This window comes from Neolamprologus multifasciatus, chromosome 17 (genome assembly GCF_963576455.1).
Source record: "Neolamprologus multifasciatus chromosome 17, fNeoMul1.2, whole genome shotgun sequence".
Lineage (NCBI taxonomy): Eukaryota > Metazoa > Chordata > Actinopteri > Cichliformes > Cichlidae > Neolamprologus > Neolamprologus multifasciatus.
In genome coordinates this window covers 12,556,961-12,581,709 of record NC_140455.1, presented here as the reverse complement: position 1 = coordinate 12,581,709, position 24,749 = coordinate 12,556,961, and the positions used below count along the sequence as shown (strand labels likewise).

Genomic DNA, 24,749 nt, shown 5'->3' with positions numbered 1-24,749 from the left:
AAATAGTTTTTGCTTTTTCTAGAGGAAGGTTTTGCATCATTTGATGTGTGTAAAGTTTGGATTTTCTTCCCTCTAATACAATACCATTGTGTTTTTGGCATTTCAAAGTCTGACGTCCGTTAGTGTCCGTTCATTTGTATTATAATTGTGTCCTTTTGAATACAAAACAAGTAAAAATAGCTTTGGGTCTACCGGGATTTGTTTTGAAATAATCTCCCCATGTGTCAATTTGACCTCTTGCTCAAAATGTTTTAATCTTTCTGACATTTAATTTCGCAGGAGTTACACATGCTAACATTAACTAGAGGTGTATAATCAAAGTCTGAGCTCCAGCACAAAGTGATTAAGTGATTAAGTCTTTGTTTCATGCACTCAGGTTGTAATGTTAACATTCTGATGGACAGAATGGAACATTTCACGCACTTTCACAAAAATTCCTGCATGATCTGTGTTTCACCAGGTGCTTGTCGAGGGTCTACTAAGTGAGTTAAGTCCACCTGCTTTTACAAAACTTCTTAGGTGTAGCTATTTGAGTGAAAACGAAGCTTCCCGTTAAAGCGGCATTATGCTTCACTTCTTCAAAATCATCAGTTTAGATGATAGATGAGATCTTGAATTTTATAAAGTCCTTTGGAAGCCCAGACTTTGAATGTAGGACCCGCAAAACTGTTTCTGCAGTGTTGATATATATTGTGACGAAGACTCCATCTGTTTTAAATATTTTCCCACATCCCACATTCTTCAGAATTTTTTCTACGCATCTTTGAAAGAGGTTGGGTGTATTTGCTTGTTGAAGAAAAGTTTCCAGAAAGCTTTTTAAAGGGCCTGAGGGTGTCAAGCGAGGCATTACATAGAGAAACAAAGTCCATGTGGGAGTGGCTGGGCTGAGTGACGGTGTCAAATACAAGATTTTCAACCAGGACAGATTTTGGATCCTGCTTGGGTTTTTAAAATTAGACTTCCAGTTTGTTTATCCACCAGCCAAAACCAATCACCATAAATGTGGACTATTCAACATTAGAGGACTGTGCTCCGACTTCACATTAGTAAATGATTTAATATTTGATTAATAGACTGGTTTATTTGCCTTACAGAAACCTGGTTACAGAAGGATTAATATGTCCGATGATACCCAGTTATATCTGTCTATGAAGCCAAATGATCAAAACAATTAATTAACAATTAAAACAGTTAATTAGTTGTTACTTGGTCTTAAATACATAAATACAAAAACAATACTTAAATACATCTGCACAATACTTCAAAAATTAGAAACCTAGATTATATTTCTCCTATTCCGTCTTCATTGCATTGGCTCCCAATCCCTGCAATCCTTCTTTTCACACACACACTTTGAATAATCAGGTCCCATCATAGCTTAAAGACTTCATAGTACTATATTATTCTAATAGAGCATTTTGCTGTCAGACATCCTAGAGTTTCTAAAAGTAGGAGGCTTAAAACTTAATTTATTTTTTGATGAAGCTTATAGTTAAAGCTGGATCAGGTGATCCTGAAGCGTCCCTTTGTTATGTTGCAATAGGCTGCATGACTTTATGCAGGGCACTGTGTACTTCTTCTCCACACACCTGTTTTCACTCCCCATGTATTTATATGCCACGGCAGCATGTTATTACATTTTTCTTCTTCTCTCTCTCCCTTATTTCTAGTCAGTTTTGTTCTGTAACTCTGTGCTCTGTGTTCCCTTTCTCTAGTTGTTCACAGAACAGTAGTACCAGGGGTCAGAATCAGCAGTCAGGAATATGATGTGAGTGGGCACAATGACGCTAATCCCCAGCAAAGTTGTTCTTTTTCTTCTCCTCCCCTTCTCACAAGATTTCCTTAATCGGATCATTTATGTCTTATTAAACAGCCAGTGCAGATCATAGATTGGGGTTTGACATCGGGGGCTGCTCTCACCACTTTAAGGTTGTGAATAGGGGAACGGATTTATCCGTTAGACCCGAGCATCTTGGCATGCTGCATGATGGCTCACGTGTGTGTGTCGGACAGTGTGTTTCCAAATGAGTGTATATGTTTGTGAGCTTGTGATTGTACACTTTTGTGTGGGAAACCCAGGAAATCCAGTCTCCCATGCGCCAGCATCCATTGTGTTTAGTTTCCTCCTCTCTCTCTCTTTCTGAGTGACTCTGTGTGTTTAGCTGCAATGCTTCCCTCTTTGCTGCGGCTCTAATGAGAAGTAGGAGGAAGCCCAAGCCAGAGGATTGCACTTGGCAAAGTTAACTGGAAACAGTCTCATGAATGGGTCAGGGGAGTTGTGTTGGTAGGATTAGCTGTTATTATCTCCCTGTGCAACAGAATGGAGTTTTCCATCCAGACTCATGGTTACTTAAGATACACTCCTCCCCTACATTCCATCCAACCTATGTCGGCAGATCCTTTCTTTATTCACAATAGAACGATCTGTCCAAAACATCCACATCAAAGAATCCCCACTTGAGTAAATAGAGACTGAAGGCTCATGTACAGTTAGGAAGAGCAACAGCGAATAAACACATTCACCACCCTTTGTGATACTGACAAAGGTTTAGCTTCACTTCTTTTGTCTTTTAACTTTATTAACTCCAAATGGGGTGAATAATACACTCACATAACACACTCATCCAATCATACAGAGGTTTAAGAAAGATACATTTGATTTACATTAAAAAGACAATATTGTGTTTTATTTTCCAGGTTAATTGTTTTATTCCAACACCAAGACAGAGAGGAAATTAATTCAAACCAAAAGTGATTAATACGTTCTCTGATTTGAGGTGTTGTAAACCGAAACCAACTTCTGCTCATGAAGTCATCACAAAGTCAAAGCAACAGATTGTACAGCTTTATTAACTATACAGCTGCACTACCAACTACAGTTATATGGTGTGGTGTTTAACCTGGGCACGAGGAAAGAGTTTTGTATTTTGTTATAAAAAGTATTTCAGTTACATTAATGTACATATTGGGTATGAGTCAAAATGTTTGAAGTTTTTTTTCCCTTATACTAAATACACTGAAGCTATTACATAATACATGAAGAATTAGGTCAAAATAAAACTTTGTAAACAAACCAATATGTGTAGATTTTGTATTTTCCAGTGTTTCGAGCTTTGCTTGACTATTGGCAATATGTTAATAAGCCAAACATTTGTTGCTACACAGGTTGCAATGGTGATTACATCATAAAAGAAAAGAAATCCAACTGCAAATGTTAAATGTGTCACCACCCACTCATTAGTAAACAATATGAAACAGTATATGAAAGCTAGGACTTTACAGCAGGTACATGGTAAACAGACTAGTTTTTCTACTCTGATGACTCAGATCACTTGACATGCAACAGCCTGCCCAATAGCTTTTCATGCTTTATCTTCCTATTTGACTATGCTGTTTATAAAATGGATATAATTTTTGTTCATTAAATGATTAAACTAATGACTGAGACCAGAAACCCGTCAGGGAAAGGGGGGAAAAAAAGAAAAACACAAAAGGAGTCGCCCCCTGCTGACCTTTATAAAGAATGCAGGTTCTGCTTAAGTTTTCAACATCGTTCATCGTCCAATATTAGCCATAATCTCTTTTCTCAAGCAAGATCCTTTAATCTCAGTGTGTGACAGTCCACCTCTCACATTAACTGTACTTACATTGTGACAGGGAACTGTAAACATGTGACATGCCTCACAAGTTACAGCCACAGCTTGTGTCAAAAAAAATGTCAGCGTTTGGAAATAACTTCACATTTATGCTCAAAGAGATAACTACTGCTCTATGAGAGGTAGATATCAAATTAAACAAAGCAAATTAACTTTGCTTACAACATATATTATATATTAAATATATATATTATAGTTTGGATGCTTTATGGCATTGTTCCCACATAGATCCAAACTTATGGAGGTTTAAAGTTATTTCAGCGCACCACTTTCATGTTTCTTGGAAGTGGCTTGTTTGATCTCTTTAACCAGAGGAATAAAAACAACCTTTGTGAAAGGGAAGTTCAACAGGCTGTCAGCAGTCTCATCAGTAACCATAACAGATAGAGACAGATTGTTTCACCCCAATAACAAAAAATACAAGCCTTATTTTCTCACCACAAGACATAGTGTAGATGATTTCTGCTTTAAATTCCAGGATTTGTTTTTACTATAAAGTAACAGCAGAGCTGAGTACTAATTTGTGACTGTAAAGTATTGAAAATGCCTATAATCCAGTATAGCTTGCATCTTGCATTACAGAAACCATATGCAGGATACTCCACAGGACAAGTTTGCCTGTGGATTATCCTAAGAAACCAACATGTGGTTCTTTGAAAGATCTGCCTCTGAGCATCCCCTCAAAATATCACCTCTATTGTTTTGGGGTGGAGGCAGAAACTTCAGATATTTCAAAGTCTTGACAAATAAACTCCATACTACCTGCTTGACTAGGGTGAGGGGGAAAATATGTGTTGTGATAGGAGGTTCTCTGTGTGTGCTTACAGATGTAAGTCTCTAGGTCAAACTATTGTTATGCTGCTCTGTTTTTCAAAGGATTCATCAATCTACAGCAGTTCACATTGATCTGCTCTGTTTGTAGAGGTTATTACAACATTTCTTGCATGTTTAAAGCTGTTTTCTGGCACCTCGTCACATTCCATCTTCATGGTTGTTCAGAAGAGACCAAACACGAAGGAGTGGTACGAGTAGGTTAGCAGGGGTCACTGCAGTTCTTACACAACATGGAGTTCACTGACCCTGCCTGTATCTGGGCTGATGTGCTTGTAGGAAAAACATATTGTAGAAGACAGAAGATAACACTCATGCATTGGGGAAATCTGTGATGAGAAACAATCTAGGGGGAGGATGTTTTTTTTCCTCAGCTAATCAGAAAAGAGTAGTTTGTGTTTTGGGCTCCTTAGGAAGCATTTGGTTTCACAACCTTGCAGAAGCTTGGTTGTGAAACCGCTTTTCTTGGAAACTCATTTTAATGTTTTGTCCACTGAAAGTATGTGAAGATTTAGGGCTTCATATGGGTTTGATAAAACCTGAAAAAACAACAACAAACCTTAAGGATGACTCATGTGCTTGAGCTCTACAATTTGTCTTGTGCCTGACTGTATAATGTGAAGCCCTTTAAAGCTTAAAAACATTACTGTATGATCTTTGACACTCACTGATACCTAGAGTTTTAGATGAACCCTTGAGTTCAGAATTCTTGGAGTCTTAAAACTCTTCAGGATTTCACAGTAGAGAAAATATCACAAAAGAATGAGTTCATTTTGAAAAATTCAACAATTATGAATTTAATTTGTTTGTACACTAACCAGTGTACTCCAAAAACATAAAATAACAACGTGATAGGAGACTGCATGGTGCTGTCAGAGGAGAATGTGGCTAGGCAGCATCGGATGGTAGCCTGCATGATGACTTTGGTAATCAAGAAGCAGTGAAGTGAAGGCAGAGAGCAGAGGTATGGATTAAATGGTGGAAAATGAGGCTAGGCAAGGTGGAGGATGCACTCCTAGCCATGTAGCCAGTGGTCCTTCGTTTATCACGGGAGTTACGTTCTAAAAAAAATCCTCGAGGTAGCCAACTTTATTTTTTACAATTATTACAGATGTTTTAAGTCTGTAAAACATCAGTAATACACACTTTAAACACTTTTCTCAGACAGGCATGGGCATTTTTACATTTTTCTCTCTTGTTTAAACACTCTCAAAGTTCAAACCTTCGTTAAAAATAAAGTCCAGTATTATAGAATGAAATCAAAGGCACCCAAAGGCTCCCCAACATGTGTTTGTTGGGGAGAAAACTTACAAACATGCAGTACAGCACTTCAGTCACACTGCTAGCGATCGAAGATTTATGTAAATTTGACAAGCTGAACACATTCTGTACTGTACAGGAGACACGGCACGAGATTGATTGACAATGGTCTACAGCCAATCAGGATGCAGAACACACAAAAAAAACCATGCAAAATTGCACAAAAGAAATCCTGGAAACAGGGAGGCCACGAATTGCGGTGCGAACTGCTGGTGAACTGAGTTATAGTGAAGGGACCACTGTAGCTGGGAGGATAGGAGTAAAGCAAAGAGAGAGGTGCCAAAGGAAAAGGAAAAAGCTTATAGAAAACTGTACACTAAGGAAGGTGAAAATAACTTACATCAAGTGTCTAGATAGAATCATTGAGCTGGAAAGATTGTATGGCAGCTTAGGGGCAGAAACGGAAATGTGCTAACAAATTAAGACAATGTGTTGAGAAGATGGAATAAGTACACTGATCAACTCATTAATCATGCAAATGAGAGAGGATGGATGTAATAACACAGCAGTACTGGAAGCACAGAGGATTAGTAGAAAGTGAGGGTAACTGTGAAGAGGTGTGCTAAGGTTAAGGGACTAGAGAGTAAATGGGAGGCAGTGGACTTTTTAAGCACATTATTTAACACAATCTTGGAGTTTGGGCAGATGTCTAAATGAAGAATGAAGAAAAAGTTTTCTGGTACCAGAGACGTAGAGAGAGATGTAGTAATTACAAAGGGATAATGTTGATAAACCATAGCATGAAGATATGGGAATGACTTGTTCAAGCTAAGTTCAGCAGTGTGGCATCATGCTAAGAAAAAAAAGCACTATAGATTTAGTGTTAGATGATCAGAAAGAGTAGCAATGTGTCCTTGTGGATCTAGAGAAAGCATATAAGTTCACAAGCATTGTGGTACTGCATAAGGAAGTCAAAGAAGTATGTGACAGTGATGCAGGACACGTATGAGGATAGAGAGATTGTGGCGAGGTGCTTGGTAGGAGTGACAGATCGGTCGGTCCAAGGTGAGAGTGGGAAGGTTTGAATCCAAGCCATCTTGTACAATGGTGATGGACAGGTTGACGGATGAGGTCTACTATGATGTTCACAGAGAACATTGTGCAATCTGTAATGAGAATAGGGAGCAGATGGAAAAGAATCTGGAGAGTTGGAGGTATGCATTGGAGAGAAGAGGAATACATACATGTGTGTGAATGTTAGTAAGGCAGTTGGAAAGGTGAGGATGCAGCTAGTAGAGATAGTTAAGGTAGATGAGTTTAAATACCTGGGGTCAACCATTGAAAACAAAAGAGAGTGTATAAAATATAAGGTGGAGAACAGAGTGAAGGCCGGGTGGAATGGATAGAGATGAGTTTCAGGGTGTTGTGTGCTAGAAGAATAGTGGCAAGAGTGTAAGTGTTGCTCTTACCCAACTCACGAATAAGACATCAAGATTGAGATACAGTGGTCCCCGCGACAGGTAAAATCCGCAAAGTAGCCAACTTTATTTTTTACAATTATTATAGATGTTTAAGGCTGTAAAGCCACTCACTACACACTTTATACACTTTTCTCAGACAGGCATGAGCATTTTCACACTTTTCTCTCTTGTTTAAACACTCTCAAAGTTCAAACCTTTGTAGAAATTTAAGTCCAGTATTATAGAATGAAACCAAAGGCACCCGCGGTTGCTTTTGACAGTGCAAAACGTTTCATCAACATTTTGTTGTGTTTGTTGGGGAGAAAACTTACAAACATACATGTACATAAACGTACAGCACTTCAGAGTCACACACTGCTAGCGATCGAAGATTTATGTAAATTTGACACGCTGAATGCATCCTGTACAGGAGACACGGCATGAGATTGATTGACAATGGTCTACAGCCAATCAGGACGCAGAACACAATGTGCTGTAAAAAACAAACAAACAAACAAAAAAAAGCATAATTGCACAAAAAAATCAGCGAAACAGCAAGGCTGCCAAAGGTGAACCGCATTATAGTGAGGGACTATTGTATAGAGCAACTCCTCTCCAACAATGTTGTGTGTTTACAGTGTTGTTTTTCTTCTAATGATGATTTCATATGTCTTAGTGTATTATATTTTTGATCTAACAGCACTACTATACCTTAAATTGCTCTTTAATAGCCTTAGGCTAGTTAGGTTCTTGGGTGGATGTGGCCAATGCAATCCATGTTTGATGCTGAGCTGCTAGTTCATCACTTTGTTTGGTCTGACAAATGTCTACAAATGTCTGTAACTACAGTTTGTAGACAAATACAAATATGTCTGCAAGTTAGTATAAAAATGCTGACGGCCACTCAGCCTTCTAGTAGATGCACCTGGTATCATTTTGAAAATCCTAAAGCACCTCATCCTTGAGTTATCACACTCACAAACTTGGGAGTCCACCCCCAGCAGGGTGATGACACTATCCCATCATCCTTTTAAAGTAGAGGGGTTAAAATGTTGCATACATCTATGCAGTTAATACACACAAACACTGTTTTGGCAGTCAGGTTGTGTTTTTCCTCCTACGCGCCAGTGTTGAAATGACAGCAACGTTTACAGTAAGTGATTCTATGACACACAGAGTCATTGAGTAAGCAGTGTAGTAAAACTATCCATAACCCTTCAAAGTGTCTCGGTCAGCCTCATTGCCGTCATCATCTCAGCTCTGCAGTGTCTGATTCAGGCTGCAGATAGACGGCCATTCCACTACAACACAGCTGTAAATGAGGTCCAAAAAAGACCATTTCCGTCGCTTATCTCGCTGTGTGTGAGTGTTTACCTTGGCACTCCTGACCGGGTGTCTTTGATCATATTGGAGAGTCCATCAAGTGGTAAACACACACACACTCATGCAGAGTTGTAAATTTTTCGGTTATCAACAAGTGGAATATTGACATCCTCTGTGGTGATTGCACACAATCAGCACAGCAAAGCTAATAGAAGAAGAACGAGGGTGGGGGTTACTGGTTCATCATTTACCCGCTGAAAAACACAACCTTGGTTACATGTCAGCGTGTATTCTTGTCATGTTGCCATGACAACCTGTCACGCAGGATGCTCCGCAATGCCATGGCATTTCCACACCAGTGGTAAACACACACACACACACACACACACACACACACATTTTCACAGCACTGATGAATGTTTAGAGGTCAGGTCTTCCTGTGACAGGACTTGAAACATTCCTTTTCTCTCACCAAAGCCTTCGGTAGGGTGGGGTGAGGTGGGTGAGGGTGGGAAAAGACACAAACGAATACCCACTGAGGTCCTGATGCCTTTTATATGTAAAAAACATGAGAAACTTACATTTTTCTCATAAGCAAAAATTTTTAACTGCCCTAAGCAGGAGGAGTGCCCTAAGCACTGTAAATGTTTCCTGTTAAAGCTTTCTTCCTCCCCCATTTGCCAAGTCCTACCTAAGGGTGGGTGGGGAATTTGAGTTTCCATGAATTGGTAACCTCTGGGGAAAGAAAAAAGGAAAGCAGTGCAAAATATTTAAAAAGATTGCTCATTAATCCCACTAGACTCCCACGTGTAATCCTAATATCCAACTTTATAGCATATTTACAACCTGGCCCAAAGAGAAAAACAAAAAAACAGAAGCAGTTTCAGCCTAATCTGACCCACTGAAATTGTCCTCTCAACCATGTATGTGTGGTGATTGTTCATTTTAGTTTTAACATCACAGCTTTCTATGTTCTACAAACCATCAAAGCTTCTGCTTCAGCATGGGAGAAAAGTACATCAAAGTATAAAACACTAAAAGTATTTCATTGTTCTTTAACTTTAGGTCTCTTTCAGTGTTTAATTCAAATAGAATTTTATTTATACAGCACCAAATTACAACAACAGTCATTTCAAGGCCTAAGAGCCAGCATTTGGCCACAGTGGGAAGGAAAAACTCTCTTTTAACAGGAAGAAACCTCTGGCAGAACCAGGCTTAGGGAGGGGAGGCCATCTGCTGCAACCGGTTAGGGGTGAGGGGATGGAGACAAGACAAAATATACATTGTGGATTGTGTTTAGTAGATTTGTGGATCCTTATCACATTTGACTGGTGTTTCCTTATATGCAAGTACCTGGTCTAGTGAATGCTTGAAGATTGTTGAGTTGTGACACTCGGTTCTAGATGTTTGCCTAAGATGTCTTATGATTTGACACAACATAAAAAAAACCCTGCACTGTAGTTTCTGCAAAACAAAACAAAAAATAGACCCTTATTATGTGTATCTGTTGCATTTAAACCGTTATGAGCAATAAACTTAAGGCATATTGTACACACACCCACACACTTAACTCCTTTGACATGTTTTTACCAGAGCAGACGTGCTTATGTCGTCAGCGCGAGGCCACCAATGCTGAGCAGCACCAGAGGAGTCAAACTGCCACTGACCCCGATGTTGCTCCAGCTTCTTACATGAGCTACTCTGTTTTTCTAGCGTTACGTAACTGTTTAACTGAGTATTGTGTCCTCCCCATATGCACTCTGTATGTGCATTTCTGTCTGTGTTTGTTCAAAATAAGCACAGAATGAGAGTTCTTAGTCCAGGAGACACGTCTCCACTGGCTTTATTCTTCATAATCATCGTACGTCAATATAATTGCAGTGCAAACACTTATATTTTAGTATAAAATATTTTCTTTACCAAAATTTACATTCACATAAAACATCTCAATAAATACATCTTCAACAAAAGAACTTGACAAATATTGTATCATCCATAATATAGCTCTACAATGTACAATAATAGCTAGTAATACCTACATATAACAATTGAAACCCGTATCATACAGTATGAAAATATCCAATTTACAGGAAAAATATTGTACACAATTCCTTTTCATCAACTTTCAATTAATTGTTTAAAGCAAGTGTATAAAAAATCCTCATTTTAAACCTTTTATAAACTTAAATTAAGCACTCAAGCTACCATATAGATTTAAAATCTATTTTAAATATGATAAGTCCAACGTAATTTCCGTCAGGTTCCAAATAAATCTGATCAAAATCGACACTTGCCATCGTTTTGAGTAACAAAACTCAATCAGCTCGAACAGTAAAAATACAGGCATCCAACAAAAGAAAATCCACAATAACCGTAGCAACGCATTCAGTTGTGCTACAGCTCAACACGAAAAAGTCTGATATGTTTATGAAAATAGGTTGGCACATTAGAAAACCAGCTACCTGTTGATTACAGCAGGAGCAGGGAGAAGGAGGAGGAACCTCTCCCCCCCAGGCCTGAAGTCTATCTATCCTGAATATGTCCTCAAAAAGGTTTGCACACCAAGCTCATGAAGAAGACACGGGTCAATTAAGCACCTTACATTCAAGAGGACCGCTACCTTTAGCGCATGCATGAGGACTATAATAAAACACAGTCAACGTGTGTCCGCTGCTCCGCCTGCATTAGTGCTTCATCAAAGCATGCATGTTTGATCTGCAGGCTTCCAGGCAGTGCATGCTCGTACAGATTAGAGGAAAGTTAATGGCTGTGGTAAGCCATACTGTGAGTAGCATGCTATACCGTAAAATAAATCATCTGGGTTTGCATGAGGAATCCAGACACAGAGGTTTGTGGGAATCTCCTCATAAACAGAAGGTTTCTTTTTTTTCCCCCCTTTCCAAAGCAGCTTCGAGTTCATAAAAATAGTAGAACAGAATATTTTTCAACACTAGAAAATATTTCTTTGTAAACAAGCACACAGAAAAAAAGTTCTCTTTTTTTAAATATAATTCATTGAGGAAGAAGGAATCACACTCGCACAATACTAAAAATAGGTTTTCTAATTCATGCTTCAACTCCACAGATACAGACTGGTGTGGCTAGCTATGCACACTCTATTGGCTACAAACACTATCAGGTCAAAGTAGGATCCAGCTGGCTACAGCATGCAAGGAGTGAATAGGCTGAGATAGGAGACAAACTGCTTTATTGCTACACTTTGACAAGGAAGAATCTGGAAGTCAAGCATCACAGGGAAACAGACAGCACACATGACTGAAATGCAGCAGTGGCATCATGCACTTAAAGACGCTGAGCAGCTCGGCTCACTGAATCAAGAGCTTGCCTCATGTACGAGGGGTTCAGCGAAGGGGCAGAAATGAAGCATACAGCATCAACCACCCACAAATGGTCAAAGGCAACGCCTTGTTGTATTTTGGCAAGTTTGTGTCATTAACTGCCATCTAAAATTCCACAATTGGCTTCAACCACTTTAAACACTGTTGTCTCTAGGACAATGATGCCCCTAAAATGAATTAATCTGATAAATCAATCTAAAAGGCAACAAAAAAAATGGCAAAAATCTCATTGTGAAGAGTGGTCGCTAAGGCAACAGCACTGTTTTGGTTTTAGACGGGGAGAAAAGAGTCAGCTAACGTTCTTAGATTTTGGGACACAGTTGTTGTGACAGGTTTGTGTGCTACACTTTCAATTGTGCATTGCGATGTGTTTTTATTTTTATGCTTATTTAGTTTATCGTAGTGGTGGATCCAGTTTTTTGGCAGACGGCTATGAAATCCTGGAGACATCCTTGGCCTTTGATTGATGACAGAGCAACGTGGCATCCTGTATCCTGTTCATGACATCCCGCTGTGTGAAACAACAAACAGGGTTCGAATGTGGAGGGACAGTCTGATCGAGGACGCCTCAGGTTCCAGGCTTTAGGCCCAAATCTGGGCTTCCCGTTGGATGATCAGTGTCTCAGCCTCCCTGCCTTCCACAGACAGAAGAAGAAGAGTGGAGAACAACCTTTCCTCTTTAAATAGCCTTTCTCTGCTACAGCCATCTGTGTTACTCACCCACCTCCACTCTTACATTCTTATTTTTTCATAGTCACGATGGAGACAGTGCCCTTCACACCACTGCAGTGGGAACAGAGGGCAGGTACCTGGTGGTGCTGGTGGATGTGGTTGGTTTAGCCACACTTGGGCTTGGGGTCCTCATGGCGGCGTAGGTGGTCACCGTCGGGGCGGGGCTAAGCCTGGTGCAAACACTGCCGTGGGCGAACGCACTGGCCCGGCGTTCACCGTTGCCAGGCTGTTGCTGGGTTTGAGATGGCCTGCTGCCTTGTCTGCGTCCCTCCAGGAAGTATGTAAGCATCTGACCTTTGCCCTTCACACTGACCTGGCCACGGCACACAAAATTGTAGTAATTGGTGATGAGGCGATAGACGTCCTCTGTTACCTGGTGGAGGCACACAGACGTTTGATGAGCTTTATGACCAAATATTTTACCGTGACACACCTACGACATGACACAAATGAACAAGAGATTGCACAAGTAAATATATAAGGAGTTTGCAAACAATGAAGCAACAATAATATGCTTTTTAAAAAAGACAAATAAAAATATTATGTGGGCAAAGAATTACATCTGCACCTGAACACAAAAAGAAAAGATAAAAGTGGATCTTACAGAAGGAGGAACTATCGGTAATCTTCTTATTTTAGTATAGATTTTTTTAATATTAGAAAATGTAATAAAAATATTTATTTTGTATGGTAGCGAGGAATCACACAGAAGGTCCTTAACCCATCCCTTGTGCAAGGAAGAACAGCACGAGGACTGTTAGAGCTGCACAATGCCCTCCAGCCGGCCACTGGTGTGAATGTCTCTGACCAAACACTCAGAAACAGACTTCATGAGGGTGACCTAAGGGCCCAATGCCCTCCAGTGAGGTCTGTGCCCACTGCCTGGCACTCTGAAGCCGTAGTGGCAACAGACTACCAGAACTACCACACTGGTACTCTGTGCTTTTCACAGATCAGAGCAGGTTCACTCTGAGCATATCATCAATATCTTTGATTGCAGATACAAAGCTGGAGACAAACAGGAGAGAAATTTTCTCTCGGCGCAGGAGAGCATCAGTCAAATCATCACATACTAGGGGAGCGAACTATGAGCACAACATATCGTCACCACATCTCCATTTGTTTTGCAATTTTTAAGTGAGGTCATGCTTTAAACCTCCACTCTATGGACACAAGTACTGGGACACCTACACATTACACCTAGAGGAACTGCTTGATCATGGAAACCCATGACACGAAGCTCCCAATTTTGTGCAAATGTTAATGCCCGAGGAGGTTTAATGAGTCAGCACAGTGTTGGCTTTTAGGCACCATGCACCACAGCACTCAGTGACCCTGCTCTGTAACTTTATGTGGTCTGCCACTTCATGGCTGGGTTGTTGTGGTTCTTAAATGCTTCCATTTCACAATAATACCACTTACAGTTGACCGTGAAATATCTATAAGGGAGGGAATTTCACAAAGTGACTTGTTGCAAAAGTACCATCTTATTACAGTACCATGCCTATATTCATCTGTGTAGAATGATCCATTCTTTCACCAGTGTTTGTACAGCCAGACTGCATGGCTAGGTGCCTTATTTTATATAGCTGTGACTGAAAACACCTGATTTCAAAGCTAAACAGATACTACTTTTGTCCTTAGTACATTGTAGCTGCACAAGCTGATGAATGACCTCTTTTAGTGCTAAATAAACAGGAAGGGAACTTCCCAAAGTCCAATTTGCATAAGAATATCTGCTCCAAGGTTAGTCCTCCACAGTAATGCTGATTATGTAGCTGCTACAGATGCACTAAAATAAAAGGGGGGAAAAAATTGACATTTTTTCTTATTTTTTGCCAAAAACAAAAAAACATTCTTAAGAAGCAAGTTTTGCACAAGAAAGTTAAGCTTATTCTAGGAAAATCTTCTACAATTAAGCATAAATTTTAGACAGTTTTGTCTAGTTTAAAGGCATACAGCAGTTAGATTCATTTGGTAGTTTTAAGGATTCTAGTCAAGCAACTTTTGCTTACCCCAATGGCAGATTTTTTTTTTTTTTCTCAAAAGAAGACAAGATTTTAGAATATTTGGCTCATTTCATGTGGGGCTGTTTTTGCAGTGCGAATAATTAACTTGAGCTTGAGTAATTAATGTGACTTTTTGGACCAGCCTGGACCCCCAAGGCCCGTTCATAATAAGTCTAAATGTATGTATGTTGCTAGTTTGACTTCCTGATACCTTCTGAAAATATGTTAACGTAAAGCCCGCTATTGGTTGTACTCCTCCACCTTCCTTCACTGTTATGGGCAAACATCCACACAATATGAGGCAACTCGTGTTTTCAAATCATGCTGTGAAAGCAGACTTACCCTATCGAAATCAAAATTTACCATAAGAAAATTTCCTTTCAAGTATAAAGCAAAGTCATTTACATATAAAAGAAGTGGGCGAGAACCGAATCCTGTAGGATTCCTGCTCTAATCACTAAAAACATTATTTTTCTTTTTTCTAATTCATGGTTAGAACAGCACCGTTTGGACATCGAAGTTTTAGCAGAGAAGACCGTAAAGTTTATGTATCTTAGTTAACATGTTTTTCATTTTGAGCTGCTTTTTGATCAAGCTTATAGTTGGGGCTGGATCTGGTGACCGTGAACTAGTCCTTAGTTATGATGCAATAGGCCTAGGCCACTGGGGGCTCCCCATGATGCACTGTGTTATTTCTTCAATCACCTCCTTTTACTCTGTCTATACACCACTGTATTTAGTCATCATCTTCCACACTGTGTCTGTGGTCCTGTCTTCCACCCGCCCAGCCAGTGGGTCGCAACAAATGCCCTTCCCCTGAGCCAGGTTCAGGCAGAGGTTTTTTCCTGTTAAAAGGGAGTTTTTCCTTCCCACTTTGACCAAGTGCTGCTCGTAAGGAATTTCTGATTTTTAGGTTTTAGCTGTAGCGACTGATGTTGTGATTTGATGCTATATAAAGAAAATTGAATTGAATATATGAAAATAATGAAACACATGAACTTTATCTGAACTTTTCTAATTATTTCCAAATAACACCCTCTAATCTGTTTACCTTTGTCAAATGAGAACTAGTCATGTCAATAATAAAAAGCTATAGTATGCAGCAACTGCTTGTAAAGCAAACATTCAAACTGACTTACTCTTTCTTAATTTATCCCGACTCAATGAGCGAGAGAGAGAAAGAAAGCAGTGGCCTAGCAGCGAGCCAGAGAATGACTGATCTACCTATGCGGTGTGAGTGAGAGCACAGCAGAGAATTAAACAGTTGTTTTCTGATTGCTTCACGGTGGTTTTACGGCACAGCATAGACATGCCCACACCTCCACATGTGTGGTGTGGTGTAGTATTACTGTGCTTCACTGAGTCTCCATCAGTGAAACATGTGCTTTACTTACAGAGTGCAAAAGAGACAGCAGTGCTTGGTCACTGGTCACTGCATTTAAAGTGCCACCAGCTGCTGTTACTAGCTACAGGCAGCACACTCACTGCCCAAAGAAAGCACACCAGGAAAGCCCTAAATGTATAAAAATAACACTCAGAGGCCACAGTCTCCACAGGTAAATACACCACTACACACTTCGGGAGGGTCTTAGGTGATGACTGAGAGAGATTATTTTATGAGTCTATGCAAGTGCTTTCAAGGAACATCCTTAATATTCAGATATGTCCAGCAAAAACCACCCAACTCAGGGAAAAGTTACCCCAAAACCGCTAACTTTTTAGTTCAAATAGCACTCTAAATATCTTAGCTGGACACCTTTATGCTGTTTTTATTTTTTATTTATGTTATTTTTTTAATCTATGACTGCAATATTGATCTGCGTTGCATGTATTTTCATAACACAGCAGCAGCTTGTAATCTTAGTGAGATCTGTATATTGTTACATTTGGGAATAGAAAGAAGAAGAATAGGTAACAGAGAAGACATACATGTGGACGGAAGAGCTGTACCTGTATCTTTCCTTGTACTCCAGTGCTGTCCATCCTGCTGGCTACATTCACTGTGTTCCCCCAGATGTCATACTGTGGCCTCCGGGCTCCAATCACTCCTGCCACCACTGGGCCCACATTGATGCCTGGTGTTAACATGAACGTATAATGTCTGGGTCACGCATGCATATTACATATGTGTGCTACATATTTTCAAATATAGTTTTCATGTGCTTTCATATAATTATAACAAACATGTCGAGCTTCTACTGGAATTACAAATTTAAACAGTGCTGCACTAAGAAATGAGAACAAAGTAATTGCTGAGTGTTGGTTAGTGATAGGATTCATTTCTCTTTCCACGAACATACACCAAACAGCTAGACTTACCCACCGTTTTTCAGCAGCTGGTGGCATATCTTTTAACTTTTCCTTTATGAACAGCAGATTAGATGTGAAGAAAAAGTTTTGATCATATTCCTCATTTAATTCCTGTCTGGACTCGTCATTAATTTCAAACTGGAGTATATTGTAATTCGTTATTATTAGGCTGTTGTAAAAAGTCCCTAAAAAGCCTTCAGTTGATCCAAAATGCGAAAGAAAAAGCATATATCCTATACTGGCGTCTCTTCATTGGCTGCCTGTTAAATCCAGAATGAAACTTAGTGTCTTCTTACATACAAGGGACTGAATAATGAGGCCACTTCTTATGTTAAATAAGCAGTGGCCTGATACTTATGGTTCCTAGGAGTACCATGGGAGGTAGAGCCTTCAGCTCTCAGGCTCCTCTACTATGGAACCAGCTCCCGGGAGGCAGATTGAGGCAGTCTTTCCTTCCCATTATTGCCAAGTGGTTGTTCGTAGGGGAGCATCTGATTGTTGGGGTTTCTCTGTATTATTGTAGGATCTTCACATTATAACATAAAGCATCTTGATGTGACTATGATGACCATTTGGTGTTCTGTAATAAAACTGATTTGAATTAAGAGACACATTTTACCAGCAGTATAACATGCTGCTGCTGCTGCTGCAGTAAGAAGAAAAGCAGTGTTGCAAGCCAAAGATAACATTTCCAGAGGATGCATGTGGCATACACTGTGTTTTTTTTTCCCAGTAACACTGCAAAGGAGGGTATGAAGAATGGGAATGAGTGATAACAGGTTCACGGATTCCCAGTTCTGGTGTGTTACCATAATATTCTATTGCACACAGTAAGCAATAGTAATAACGCTATAGCAACAATAGATGTTTTTATGCTACTTCTTCTCTTATTGTAACTGTAGTTTACTGATTTATGTGATTATTAAAACACAATACATGCAATTAAATCTCACTGCACTTAATATTAGCATCCAAAGAGTACTGAGTATAGATGACAGTTCTCAGAAAAACTTTGTGTACACTCTTAGTGTCACAGAAAACATGTAGTGCAAGGCTGTTAGGAAATTACACAATAATACATGCACAATAACAGACACACTGTCATTCTGATACACTAAACATTTTTAGCACTGTTCTAAAAGAGCATCATATTTTATACCCCATAAAGTACTGCTCAAATCTATCAGACATGGCCTCTTGTAATTTCACATGTTTAAACTCACACGCAAAGGAATAGTTTAATCCAACAGGGACCAATGGGCTTGGTCTAGCTGTCATTTCCATATAATATTAATGTTATGCAAATGCAACTTTAATGAAGTGTTTAGTATACTTATGATAGTAAAAAATGAGTGCAAGAATTTCATATCAATGTCATTTCTAAAACTATGAAAATACATGTTTGCAAGACATTTTTGCATCAGTATATTGCATCATCTATGTAAATATTTCCCAAGGATTTCAGTGATAGACAGAAACATGGCACATATTGAAGTTCTAACTTTGGTTTCTTTCCTTTTTGGAAATCCAGAATTGCAAAAATTACCAAAAGTTGCATTCTTGCAGAGTAAGTCCATCCAAGCACACAAACAGAGGCAATTTCTACATGTGGAGCCACCTAGGCTGCAGACAGGATGGCACTGTGTACACCAGGTTTCACTGGGATTAAACAAGGGCTCTAGCTGCAGGCTCCCCACAGGATACCCAACACAATGGAACCCAGAACTTCAGGTCTCACTGTGACGAGCTTCCTGCGGGGAATGCTCTTTCTGTGATGCATTTCCTCCCAAGCTTAGCGGCACCGAGTGTTCACGGTGTCCAGTGCAATAGGTCAGAAGTTCTGACATCCATATTTATAGGCCATAGAGTGTGTATGTGTATCTCTTCACTCACCTACTCTGAGGACAAAGTCATTGTAAGACTGGTAGTTGATAGCATCCAGGACATCAAACATCTCGATGGCAAAATCTGACACGGTGCATAAATGTGAGGTGATGGACTTTTTCGCCTGAGAATCAGAGGAAGACACATATGTGACATATTAATGCAGAAATAAACCTGAAGTAAGAAGCAATATTAGCCTCCATTTCTGTTTCCCTGATGTGGTAACATGCATATGTATCTACAGAAACCACAAAGACATGCTTAAGGGTTACCCAAAAGTGAAACCGTGATGTTTGGGTAAAATTTTTGAGCAAGTTGCATAAAGGGCTCTTTTGTTTGGCAGCTTTGTGGGCTTTAAATGCACTTTATGAAAGCAGAATATGCTGACACCACAGATACCAGTAATCCCCCACAGAGGATTTTGTGGTGTGAAATGTGGCAGTGTTTAAAAGATCAGCACTCAGAGAACACAAACTTTGAAAGGCTAGTCCTCTAGCCTACAGTACCCTGTACACCCAGAACAGTTTTCAAATGTGCAAATACACTGTAAACAAGTGCAAAAACCTTATTCAAGGAGATAAATATAATTAGTGGAGGTCTACCTTTGAAGCAGTTGTAGGAACCAGCCCAACTGCAGCCATGTATGTACTGCCAATGGTCTTAATTTTCTCAATGTCCCTGTAGCACTCTTTATCCATCAGCTGGAAGTGGGGAAAAAGAAGGAAAAATTGGACAAAAACAGGAGAAACAGATTACCACAACAAAAAAATTCAAATCAAATTTTCTGCTGATTTGTTGGTTGCACATTCTTAAAGCCATTTGATTGCAGTTACTCATTGTCAAGTTCAAGAAACCCATTTGAGATGATCTGAACACTACGCTACACTACCTGAGCCTCCACTCAGGAGGCTGTGGTGTTTATGCTTAGTCGGTAGTAAGGGGGCCCAAAGTATGTCAGGAATATATCACCCACATCTTTACATTACATCCCCACAACCAACCAGATACATGGATTCATGATTTAGTGTTATTTTCTGACCCTACCATATGAACGTCACAGCAGAAATTGAGACTCATCAGGGAAGGCGATGTCTTCTGTGGTCCAATTTTAGTGAGCCCCTGTGAAAGTAGCCTCAGGTTGCCCTCATTAGCTGACAGGAGTGGCACCTGGTGCGGTCTTTTGCATCGAGGTTTCACATTATCTCTGTTCAGAGATGCTCTTCTGTATTACTTGCAGTGAATGGTTATTTGAATTACTGTTGCCTTCTTTTCTGTTCAAAGCAGTCTCCTCTGACATCTACAAGGCAGTTCTAACTGCCTTGTAACCTCAAGGAAACTCTCTCTTTTTCCAAACCATTCTCTGTGAATCTTACAGATGGTTGTGAGGGAAAACCCCAGTTTCTGAAAATACTTAGACTGGTCTGGCACCAATATATTCTAAGTGACTTAAAAGACCTTTCTTCCCCATTCTGATGCTCAGAAGTTCAACAGGTTGTCTTGACAATCTCTACACACCTAAATGCACTGCGTTGTTGCCATATGATTAATTGATTAGATATCAGTCATTAACAAGCAGCTAAACAGGTATACCTAATAAAGTGGTGAGCGTGAGTATATTACAAGTGACAAACTAATCTGAATACAATTTAAAATGGACTTGTTTGGCATGTTTGAGTAAATGAATGCTTTGTGCAGCTGATTATAGATTTAAGTTGGCCAAAAAGCATCTGTAAGTAATTCCTTATTTTCCCAGCTGCCACCATTGCTTTTTATATTCCATAAATAAACAGTATTTTCTAAACCCTTGGTCATAGCCACATCATCTCTGAAAATTGCACTGCTGGCCAGAAGATTCACTACATGAAAAACATATAAAATGCTGCAGATTTATGGATGATCTGATGGAACAAACTATTTCAGTCACCTCATCAAAGTCGGCGATGATCTCATTGAGCAGCCTCAGACACTCAACTCCCATGTTGTTTCCATCCAGCTCGATGTAGAAGTCATTAAAGTTGGCGATAGAGGCGAACAACACTCCGACCTGAGCGTACGACTGGTAGTACAGATCCTGCAGGGTAGAACAATTCAATAAAAACAATTCAACAACCCATACTACCAAAGAAGAAAAAATATTTGCATATGGAAGATTGTGCTAGCTAACTGAATCTTTGAGCAAGACTGTTGTCAGTATTAAATAGCAGTTACCCGGTGCCATCACAACCCCAACAAATAAACATGCTTCATCCTGATGTCCATAGTGTTTTTGCAGCCATTTTTGTATTCAGCTGTCTTTAGCTGTAATGTCTGCCTGTATAAAGCAAGTTGGTTTTTGATCACGCTGCACTCTTCCCAGAGTCTTAAGATGGGCTGTGTACAGTTTCTAAAGGAAACTTTTCATTTTTAAGAAATAATCCCAATTAAACTACTTGGTTTATTTTTATATGTGACAGGTTGACGGACTACTGTTGAAGGACTACTGCATATAAAACTGTTCAGTTAATACTAATTCATATCAGTTGATATAAGGATGAAAATAATGTAAATATGGTAAGAAAATGGTTAAGAGTTTATTATTTTTCATGTTATATTAATGGCTTTCATGTTACTTAAGAGAACTGCAATCTATACATCTCTGATCGGCTAGTAAGCCTTTTCTGGGATCGATTAGTAGTGTCTCTATTCTCCACTAGGGGGCTTTCGCGCGTTTTCCTCACTGCAATAAACGACTGCATGAGAGATGCAAGTCATAATCACTTTTGTGATTCTTTTCCCCCTGTTTTCAGGTAAAAGTGTTTAAAAGTTTATACATTTCTAATGTGTACACTGTTAAGATATTTAAGAGGTAATCCTTTATTGTTTTGTAAGCGTTAGAAGCATTATATTACAGTTTTGTGCACATATACGTGGCGTTTTTGAGCCTCAGTTTTGTACTGTGTAATGACCAGTAAGATAACGGCAGGAGCTAAAAACGCCGCTATTGTCAGCCATTTGGTCAGGAAACCTGTTCTGGCATATATAGTAAGCACTTTAGTATTTTGGTTTATTATTTAGTGTTTTTCTTCCACCATGTGACATTAAGCAGTACAGAATGTGAAACGTTTCTGTTCATTTGCACTGCAATAAACGACTGCATGAGAGACGCAAGTCATAATCACTCTCGTGATACTTTTCCCCCTGTTTTCAGGGGTGTAACATTTTGGAGGCACCGCTGGGATAGCTGCTTAGATGTCCGGTGTCCACAATCTGCACATCGTAGTCCAAGCCAGCCAAATCCCCCCATACAACCCAGGCAGACTGCAGTGAGGAAAGTTTGCTATCGAGGCGCACTGGTAGCTGTGTTTTAGCGCATGTTTCCTGAGGCCAGCCAGAGATCATCAGGGGCTGCAAAAACGACTCAGCTCAGCGTCACCTGTACATGCAAAATTCTTCCTGCCTACTGCCACAATGTCTTCGGTGGAAGAGCTGCGAGAAGAGGTTGTGCGTGAAATGCACACTCTGTCCAAAGATCAACTAGTGTCAATCTGCGAGTTCCTTGGCATTGCAGAGAAAATAGATGTTAGCAGAAAAATACGACTGTCACTGCTAACACACATCCAAATACACATTGAGAGAGAAGGTATAACAGTACTTGAGGATGAAGGAATGTCAGAACTGTTGTTGCTTAATGATAAGATTGCTGAAGTAATGAAAGAGACAATTGTTGAGACTGAACCAAATGCAAATGGAGGGGGGTTATTCAGGGCACAGAGAGCAACTAAACACTGCAACCTCACTGGTAACAGAGACAGCTAATGTAGTTAACACAGCGGTTAGTTCCCACTCCCAAGCTAATCCCTCTGTCCCTAACTCATCTGTGTCAAGTGCCCCCCAACGACCAAGCCCTTACTGGCAGAAAGATTTCAAAATATCAGGCCAGATTGGTGAACCAGTTCAAAAAAATAAACTGACATTTTCCAGTCTTGCTCACCAGATCGAAAATGGACTGAGCAGAGGCTACTCAGAGCTTGACATTGTAGATGCTGTCATCATAGCTATCTGGCCAGGTCTACAAACTACGCAGCTATTTGGAGGGAAAAGCTCAACTCACCCTTCCGACTCTACGCCGCATCCTGCGCTCCCATTTCCAAGAGAAGAGCGCCACCGAACTCTATAAACAACTTGCCTCTGAGGTACAGACCCCAAAAGAGACTGCTCAAAGCTTCCTGATGAGAGATTTGGATCTAAAGCAGAAAGTCTTATTTGCTTCCCAAGAGTCAGTCAGGACTCAAATACGACCCAGCTTTAGTCCAGCGTATGTGTTTGCACACCATACTCACGGGCTTCCAGAGTGACAGTGTCAGGATAGATATGCAGCCACTCCTGTTAGACTCTAAGACACCTGATGAACTCCTGTTAGAGAGGTTAAATATGGCTTGTGCCAATGAGGCAGAAAGGAAAAACAAGAAAAGATGTTTAGCATCACAGACTGCTACAAGTGTGAGTGCAGTGCAGTCAGATGATGTGTCACCTGCTAAGAACCCTGTGAAAGAACTTAAAGCTAAGATACCACCCGAGCTTTTAACTGAGTTAGCGGAGCTTGAGACAGGTGTAGCCTCCCTGAAAGGTCTCAGTGCAGAGATAGCTCAGATTAAAGAGACTCTACAGCAGCCGGTGCCTGATCCTCAGTCATATGCCCCACCACCAGTTATGCAGTATGATAGGGACCAGCAGCAACAGCAGTATTATAGCTTCCACGGCCCCCGTCAAAGAGCACCACTCCCTCAGTATCCTGTACAGCACTACACAGGTAGTCCTGCCCGCCGTGAGAGGAGGTGCCACATTTGCCAGCAGAATGGAGTCAACGAGCGCTGCACCCACTGCTACCTCTGTGGGAGTAGAGAACACTTTCAGGCTGGATGTAGAAGCAGAGGTATGAGACCATATAAAGAGAAACATTTAAACCACCAATGGTTACCACCGAGGGACGAGTGTTAACCATGCCCATCATCCACAAGTCCCAACATTGCTCCAACTGTAAACAAGAAAAGTCAGGCATGAGACAGTGTTCAGCATGTAAAAATGCACTTTATTGTTCAAAAGCATGCCAGAAACAACACTGGAGACAACATAAGAGACAATGCACTGGCTTAAAGACTAACAAAGACAATGAGACTGTTCAGGTACCACTGCCGCCAGCTCATGTAAACACCCCTCACAAAGTCACATCTCTGGTGGGCAGGCAATGTCTGGTTGAGTGTCTCCTGGACGGCCACAGGCTTCAAGCTCTATGGGACTCAGGCTCACAGGTGTCGCTCATCGATGAGAAATGGAAAAAGGACTATTTGCCACACACAGAACTGAGAGATGTAGCCGATATTACGGACACATCTGAACTCACCCCGACCGCAGCAAATGGGACCGACATGCCATATCTTGGGTGGGTTGAGACAACCTTCCAACTTGTTTCCGGAACTGAACAAACTGAGAAATTGACCATCCCCATGTTGGTAATGAAAGGTTTTCAGCTCACATGCCCTATTATAGGTTACAATGTCATTGAATACATTGTGAATAAGACTGACCAAGCTAAACTGTACAGCACAGTGAGAAAAGCATTTCCCAGCCTCAAAAGACACAAGGTGAAAGCTTTTATACAGGCTGTTAGTGCAGATACAGTTGACGAGTACAATCTGATGACAAAGAAAGACTGTATTACTGTACCTAAACAAAGCCACATGCATGTTGAAGGTCGTATAGCAGCAGGGCCATTTAAACAAGACATGGTCATGATATTTGAGCCAGACTTAAACCCTCAGTGGCCAGACAATCTTGAGTTTTTTGACACTTTGGTTAAAGTTAAGAAGGGTACTTTACCCGTCATAACACTAGGTGTCTCTAACCCCACTGACCATGAAATTGTCATTCCAGGCTGTACATTAGTTG

At 40.3% G+C, this 24,749-nt stretch overlaps 1 protein-coding gene across 2 annotated transcripts in view; it reads right to left on the bottom strand.

The window, feature by feature from the left end:
* Positions 1 to 8,144: 8,144 nt before the first annotated feature.
* The window catches only part of LOC146499025 (adenylate cyclase type 1-like), a 64,030-nt gene continuing 47,425 nt past the window's right edge, over positions 8,145 to 24,749 (bottom strand). Inside the window, exons 17-21 of one of the 2 annotated variants that reach the window (XM_085137661.1) lie at positions 20,749 to 20,895; positions 19,427 to 19,525; positions 18,834 to 18,948; positions 16,581 to 16,705; positions 8,145 to 12,994 (exon numbers count right to left, since the gene is read on the bottom strand). In XM_085137661.1, the coding sequence (XP_084993787.1) occupies positions 12,665 to 12,994; positions 16,581 to 16,705; positions 18,834 to 18,948; positions 19,427 to 19,525; positions 20,749 to 20,895 (816 nt within the window). In that variant the 3' untranslated portion in view covers positions 8,145 to 12,664. The remainder of the gene's footprint in view (positions 12,995 to 16,580; positions 16,706 to 18,833; positions 18,949 to 19,426; positions 19,526 to 20,748; positions 20,896 to 24,749) is intronic. The other variant, XM_085137659.1, reaches the window with a different exon arrangement.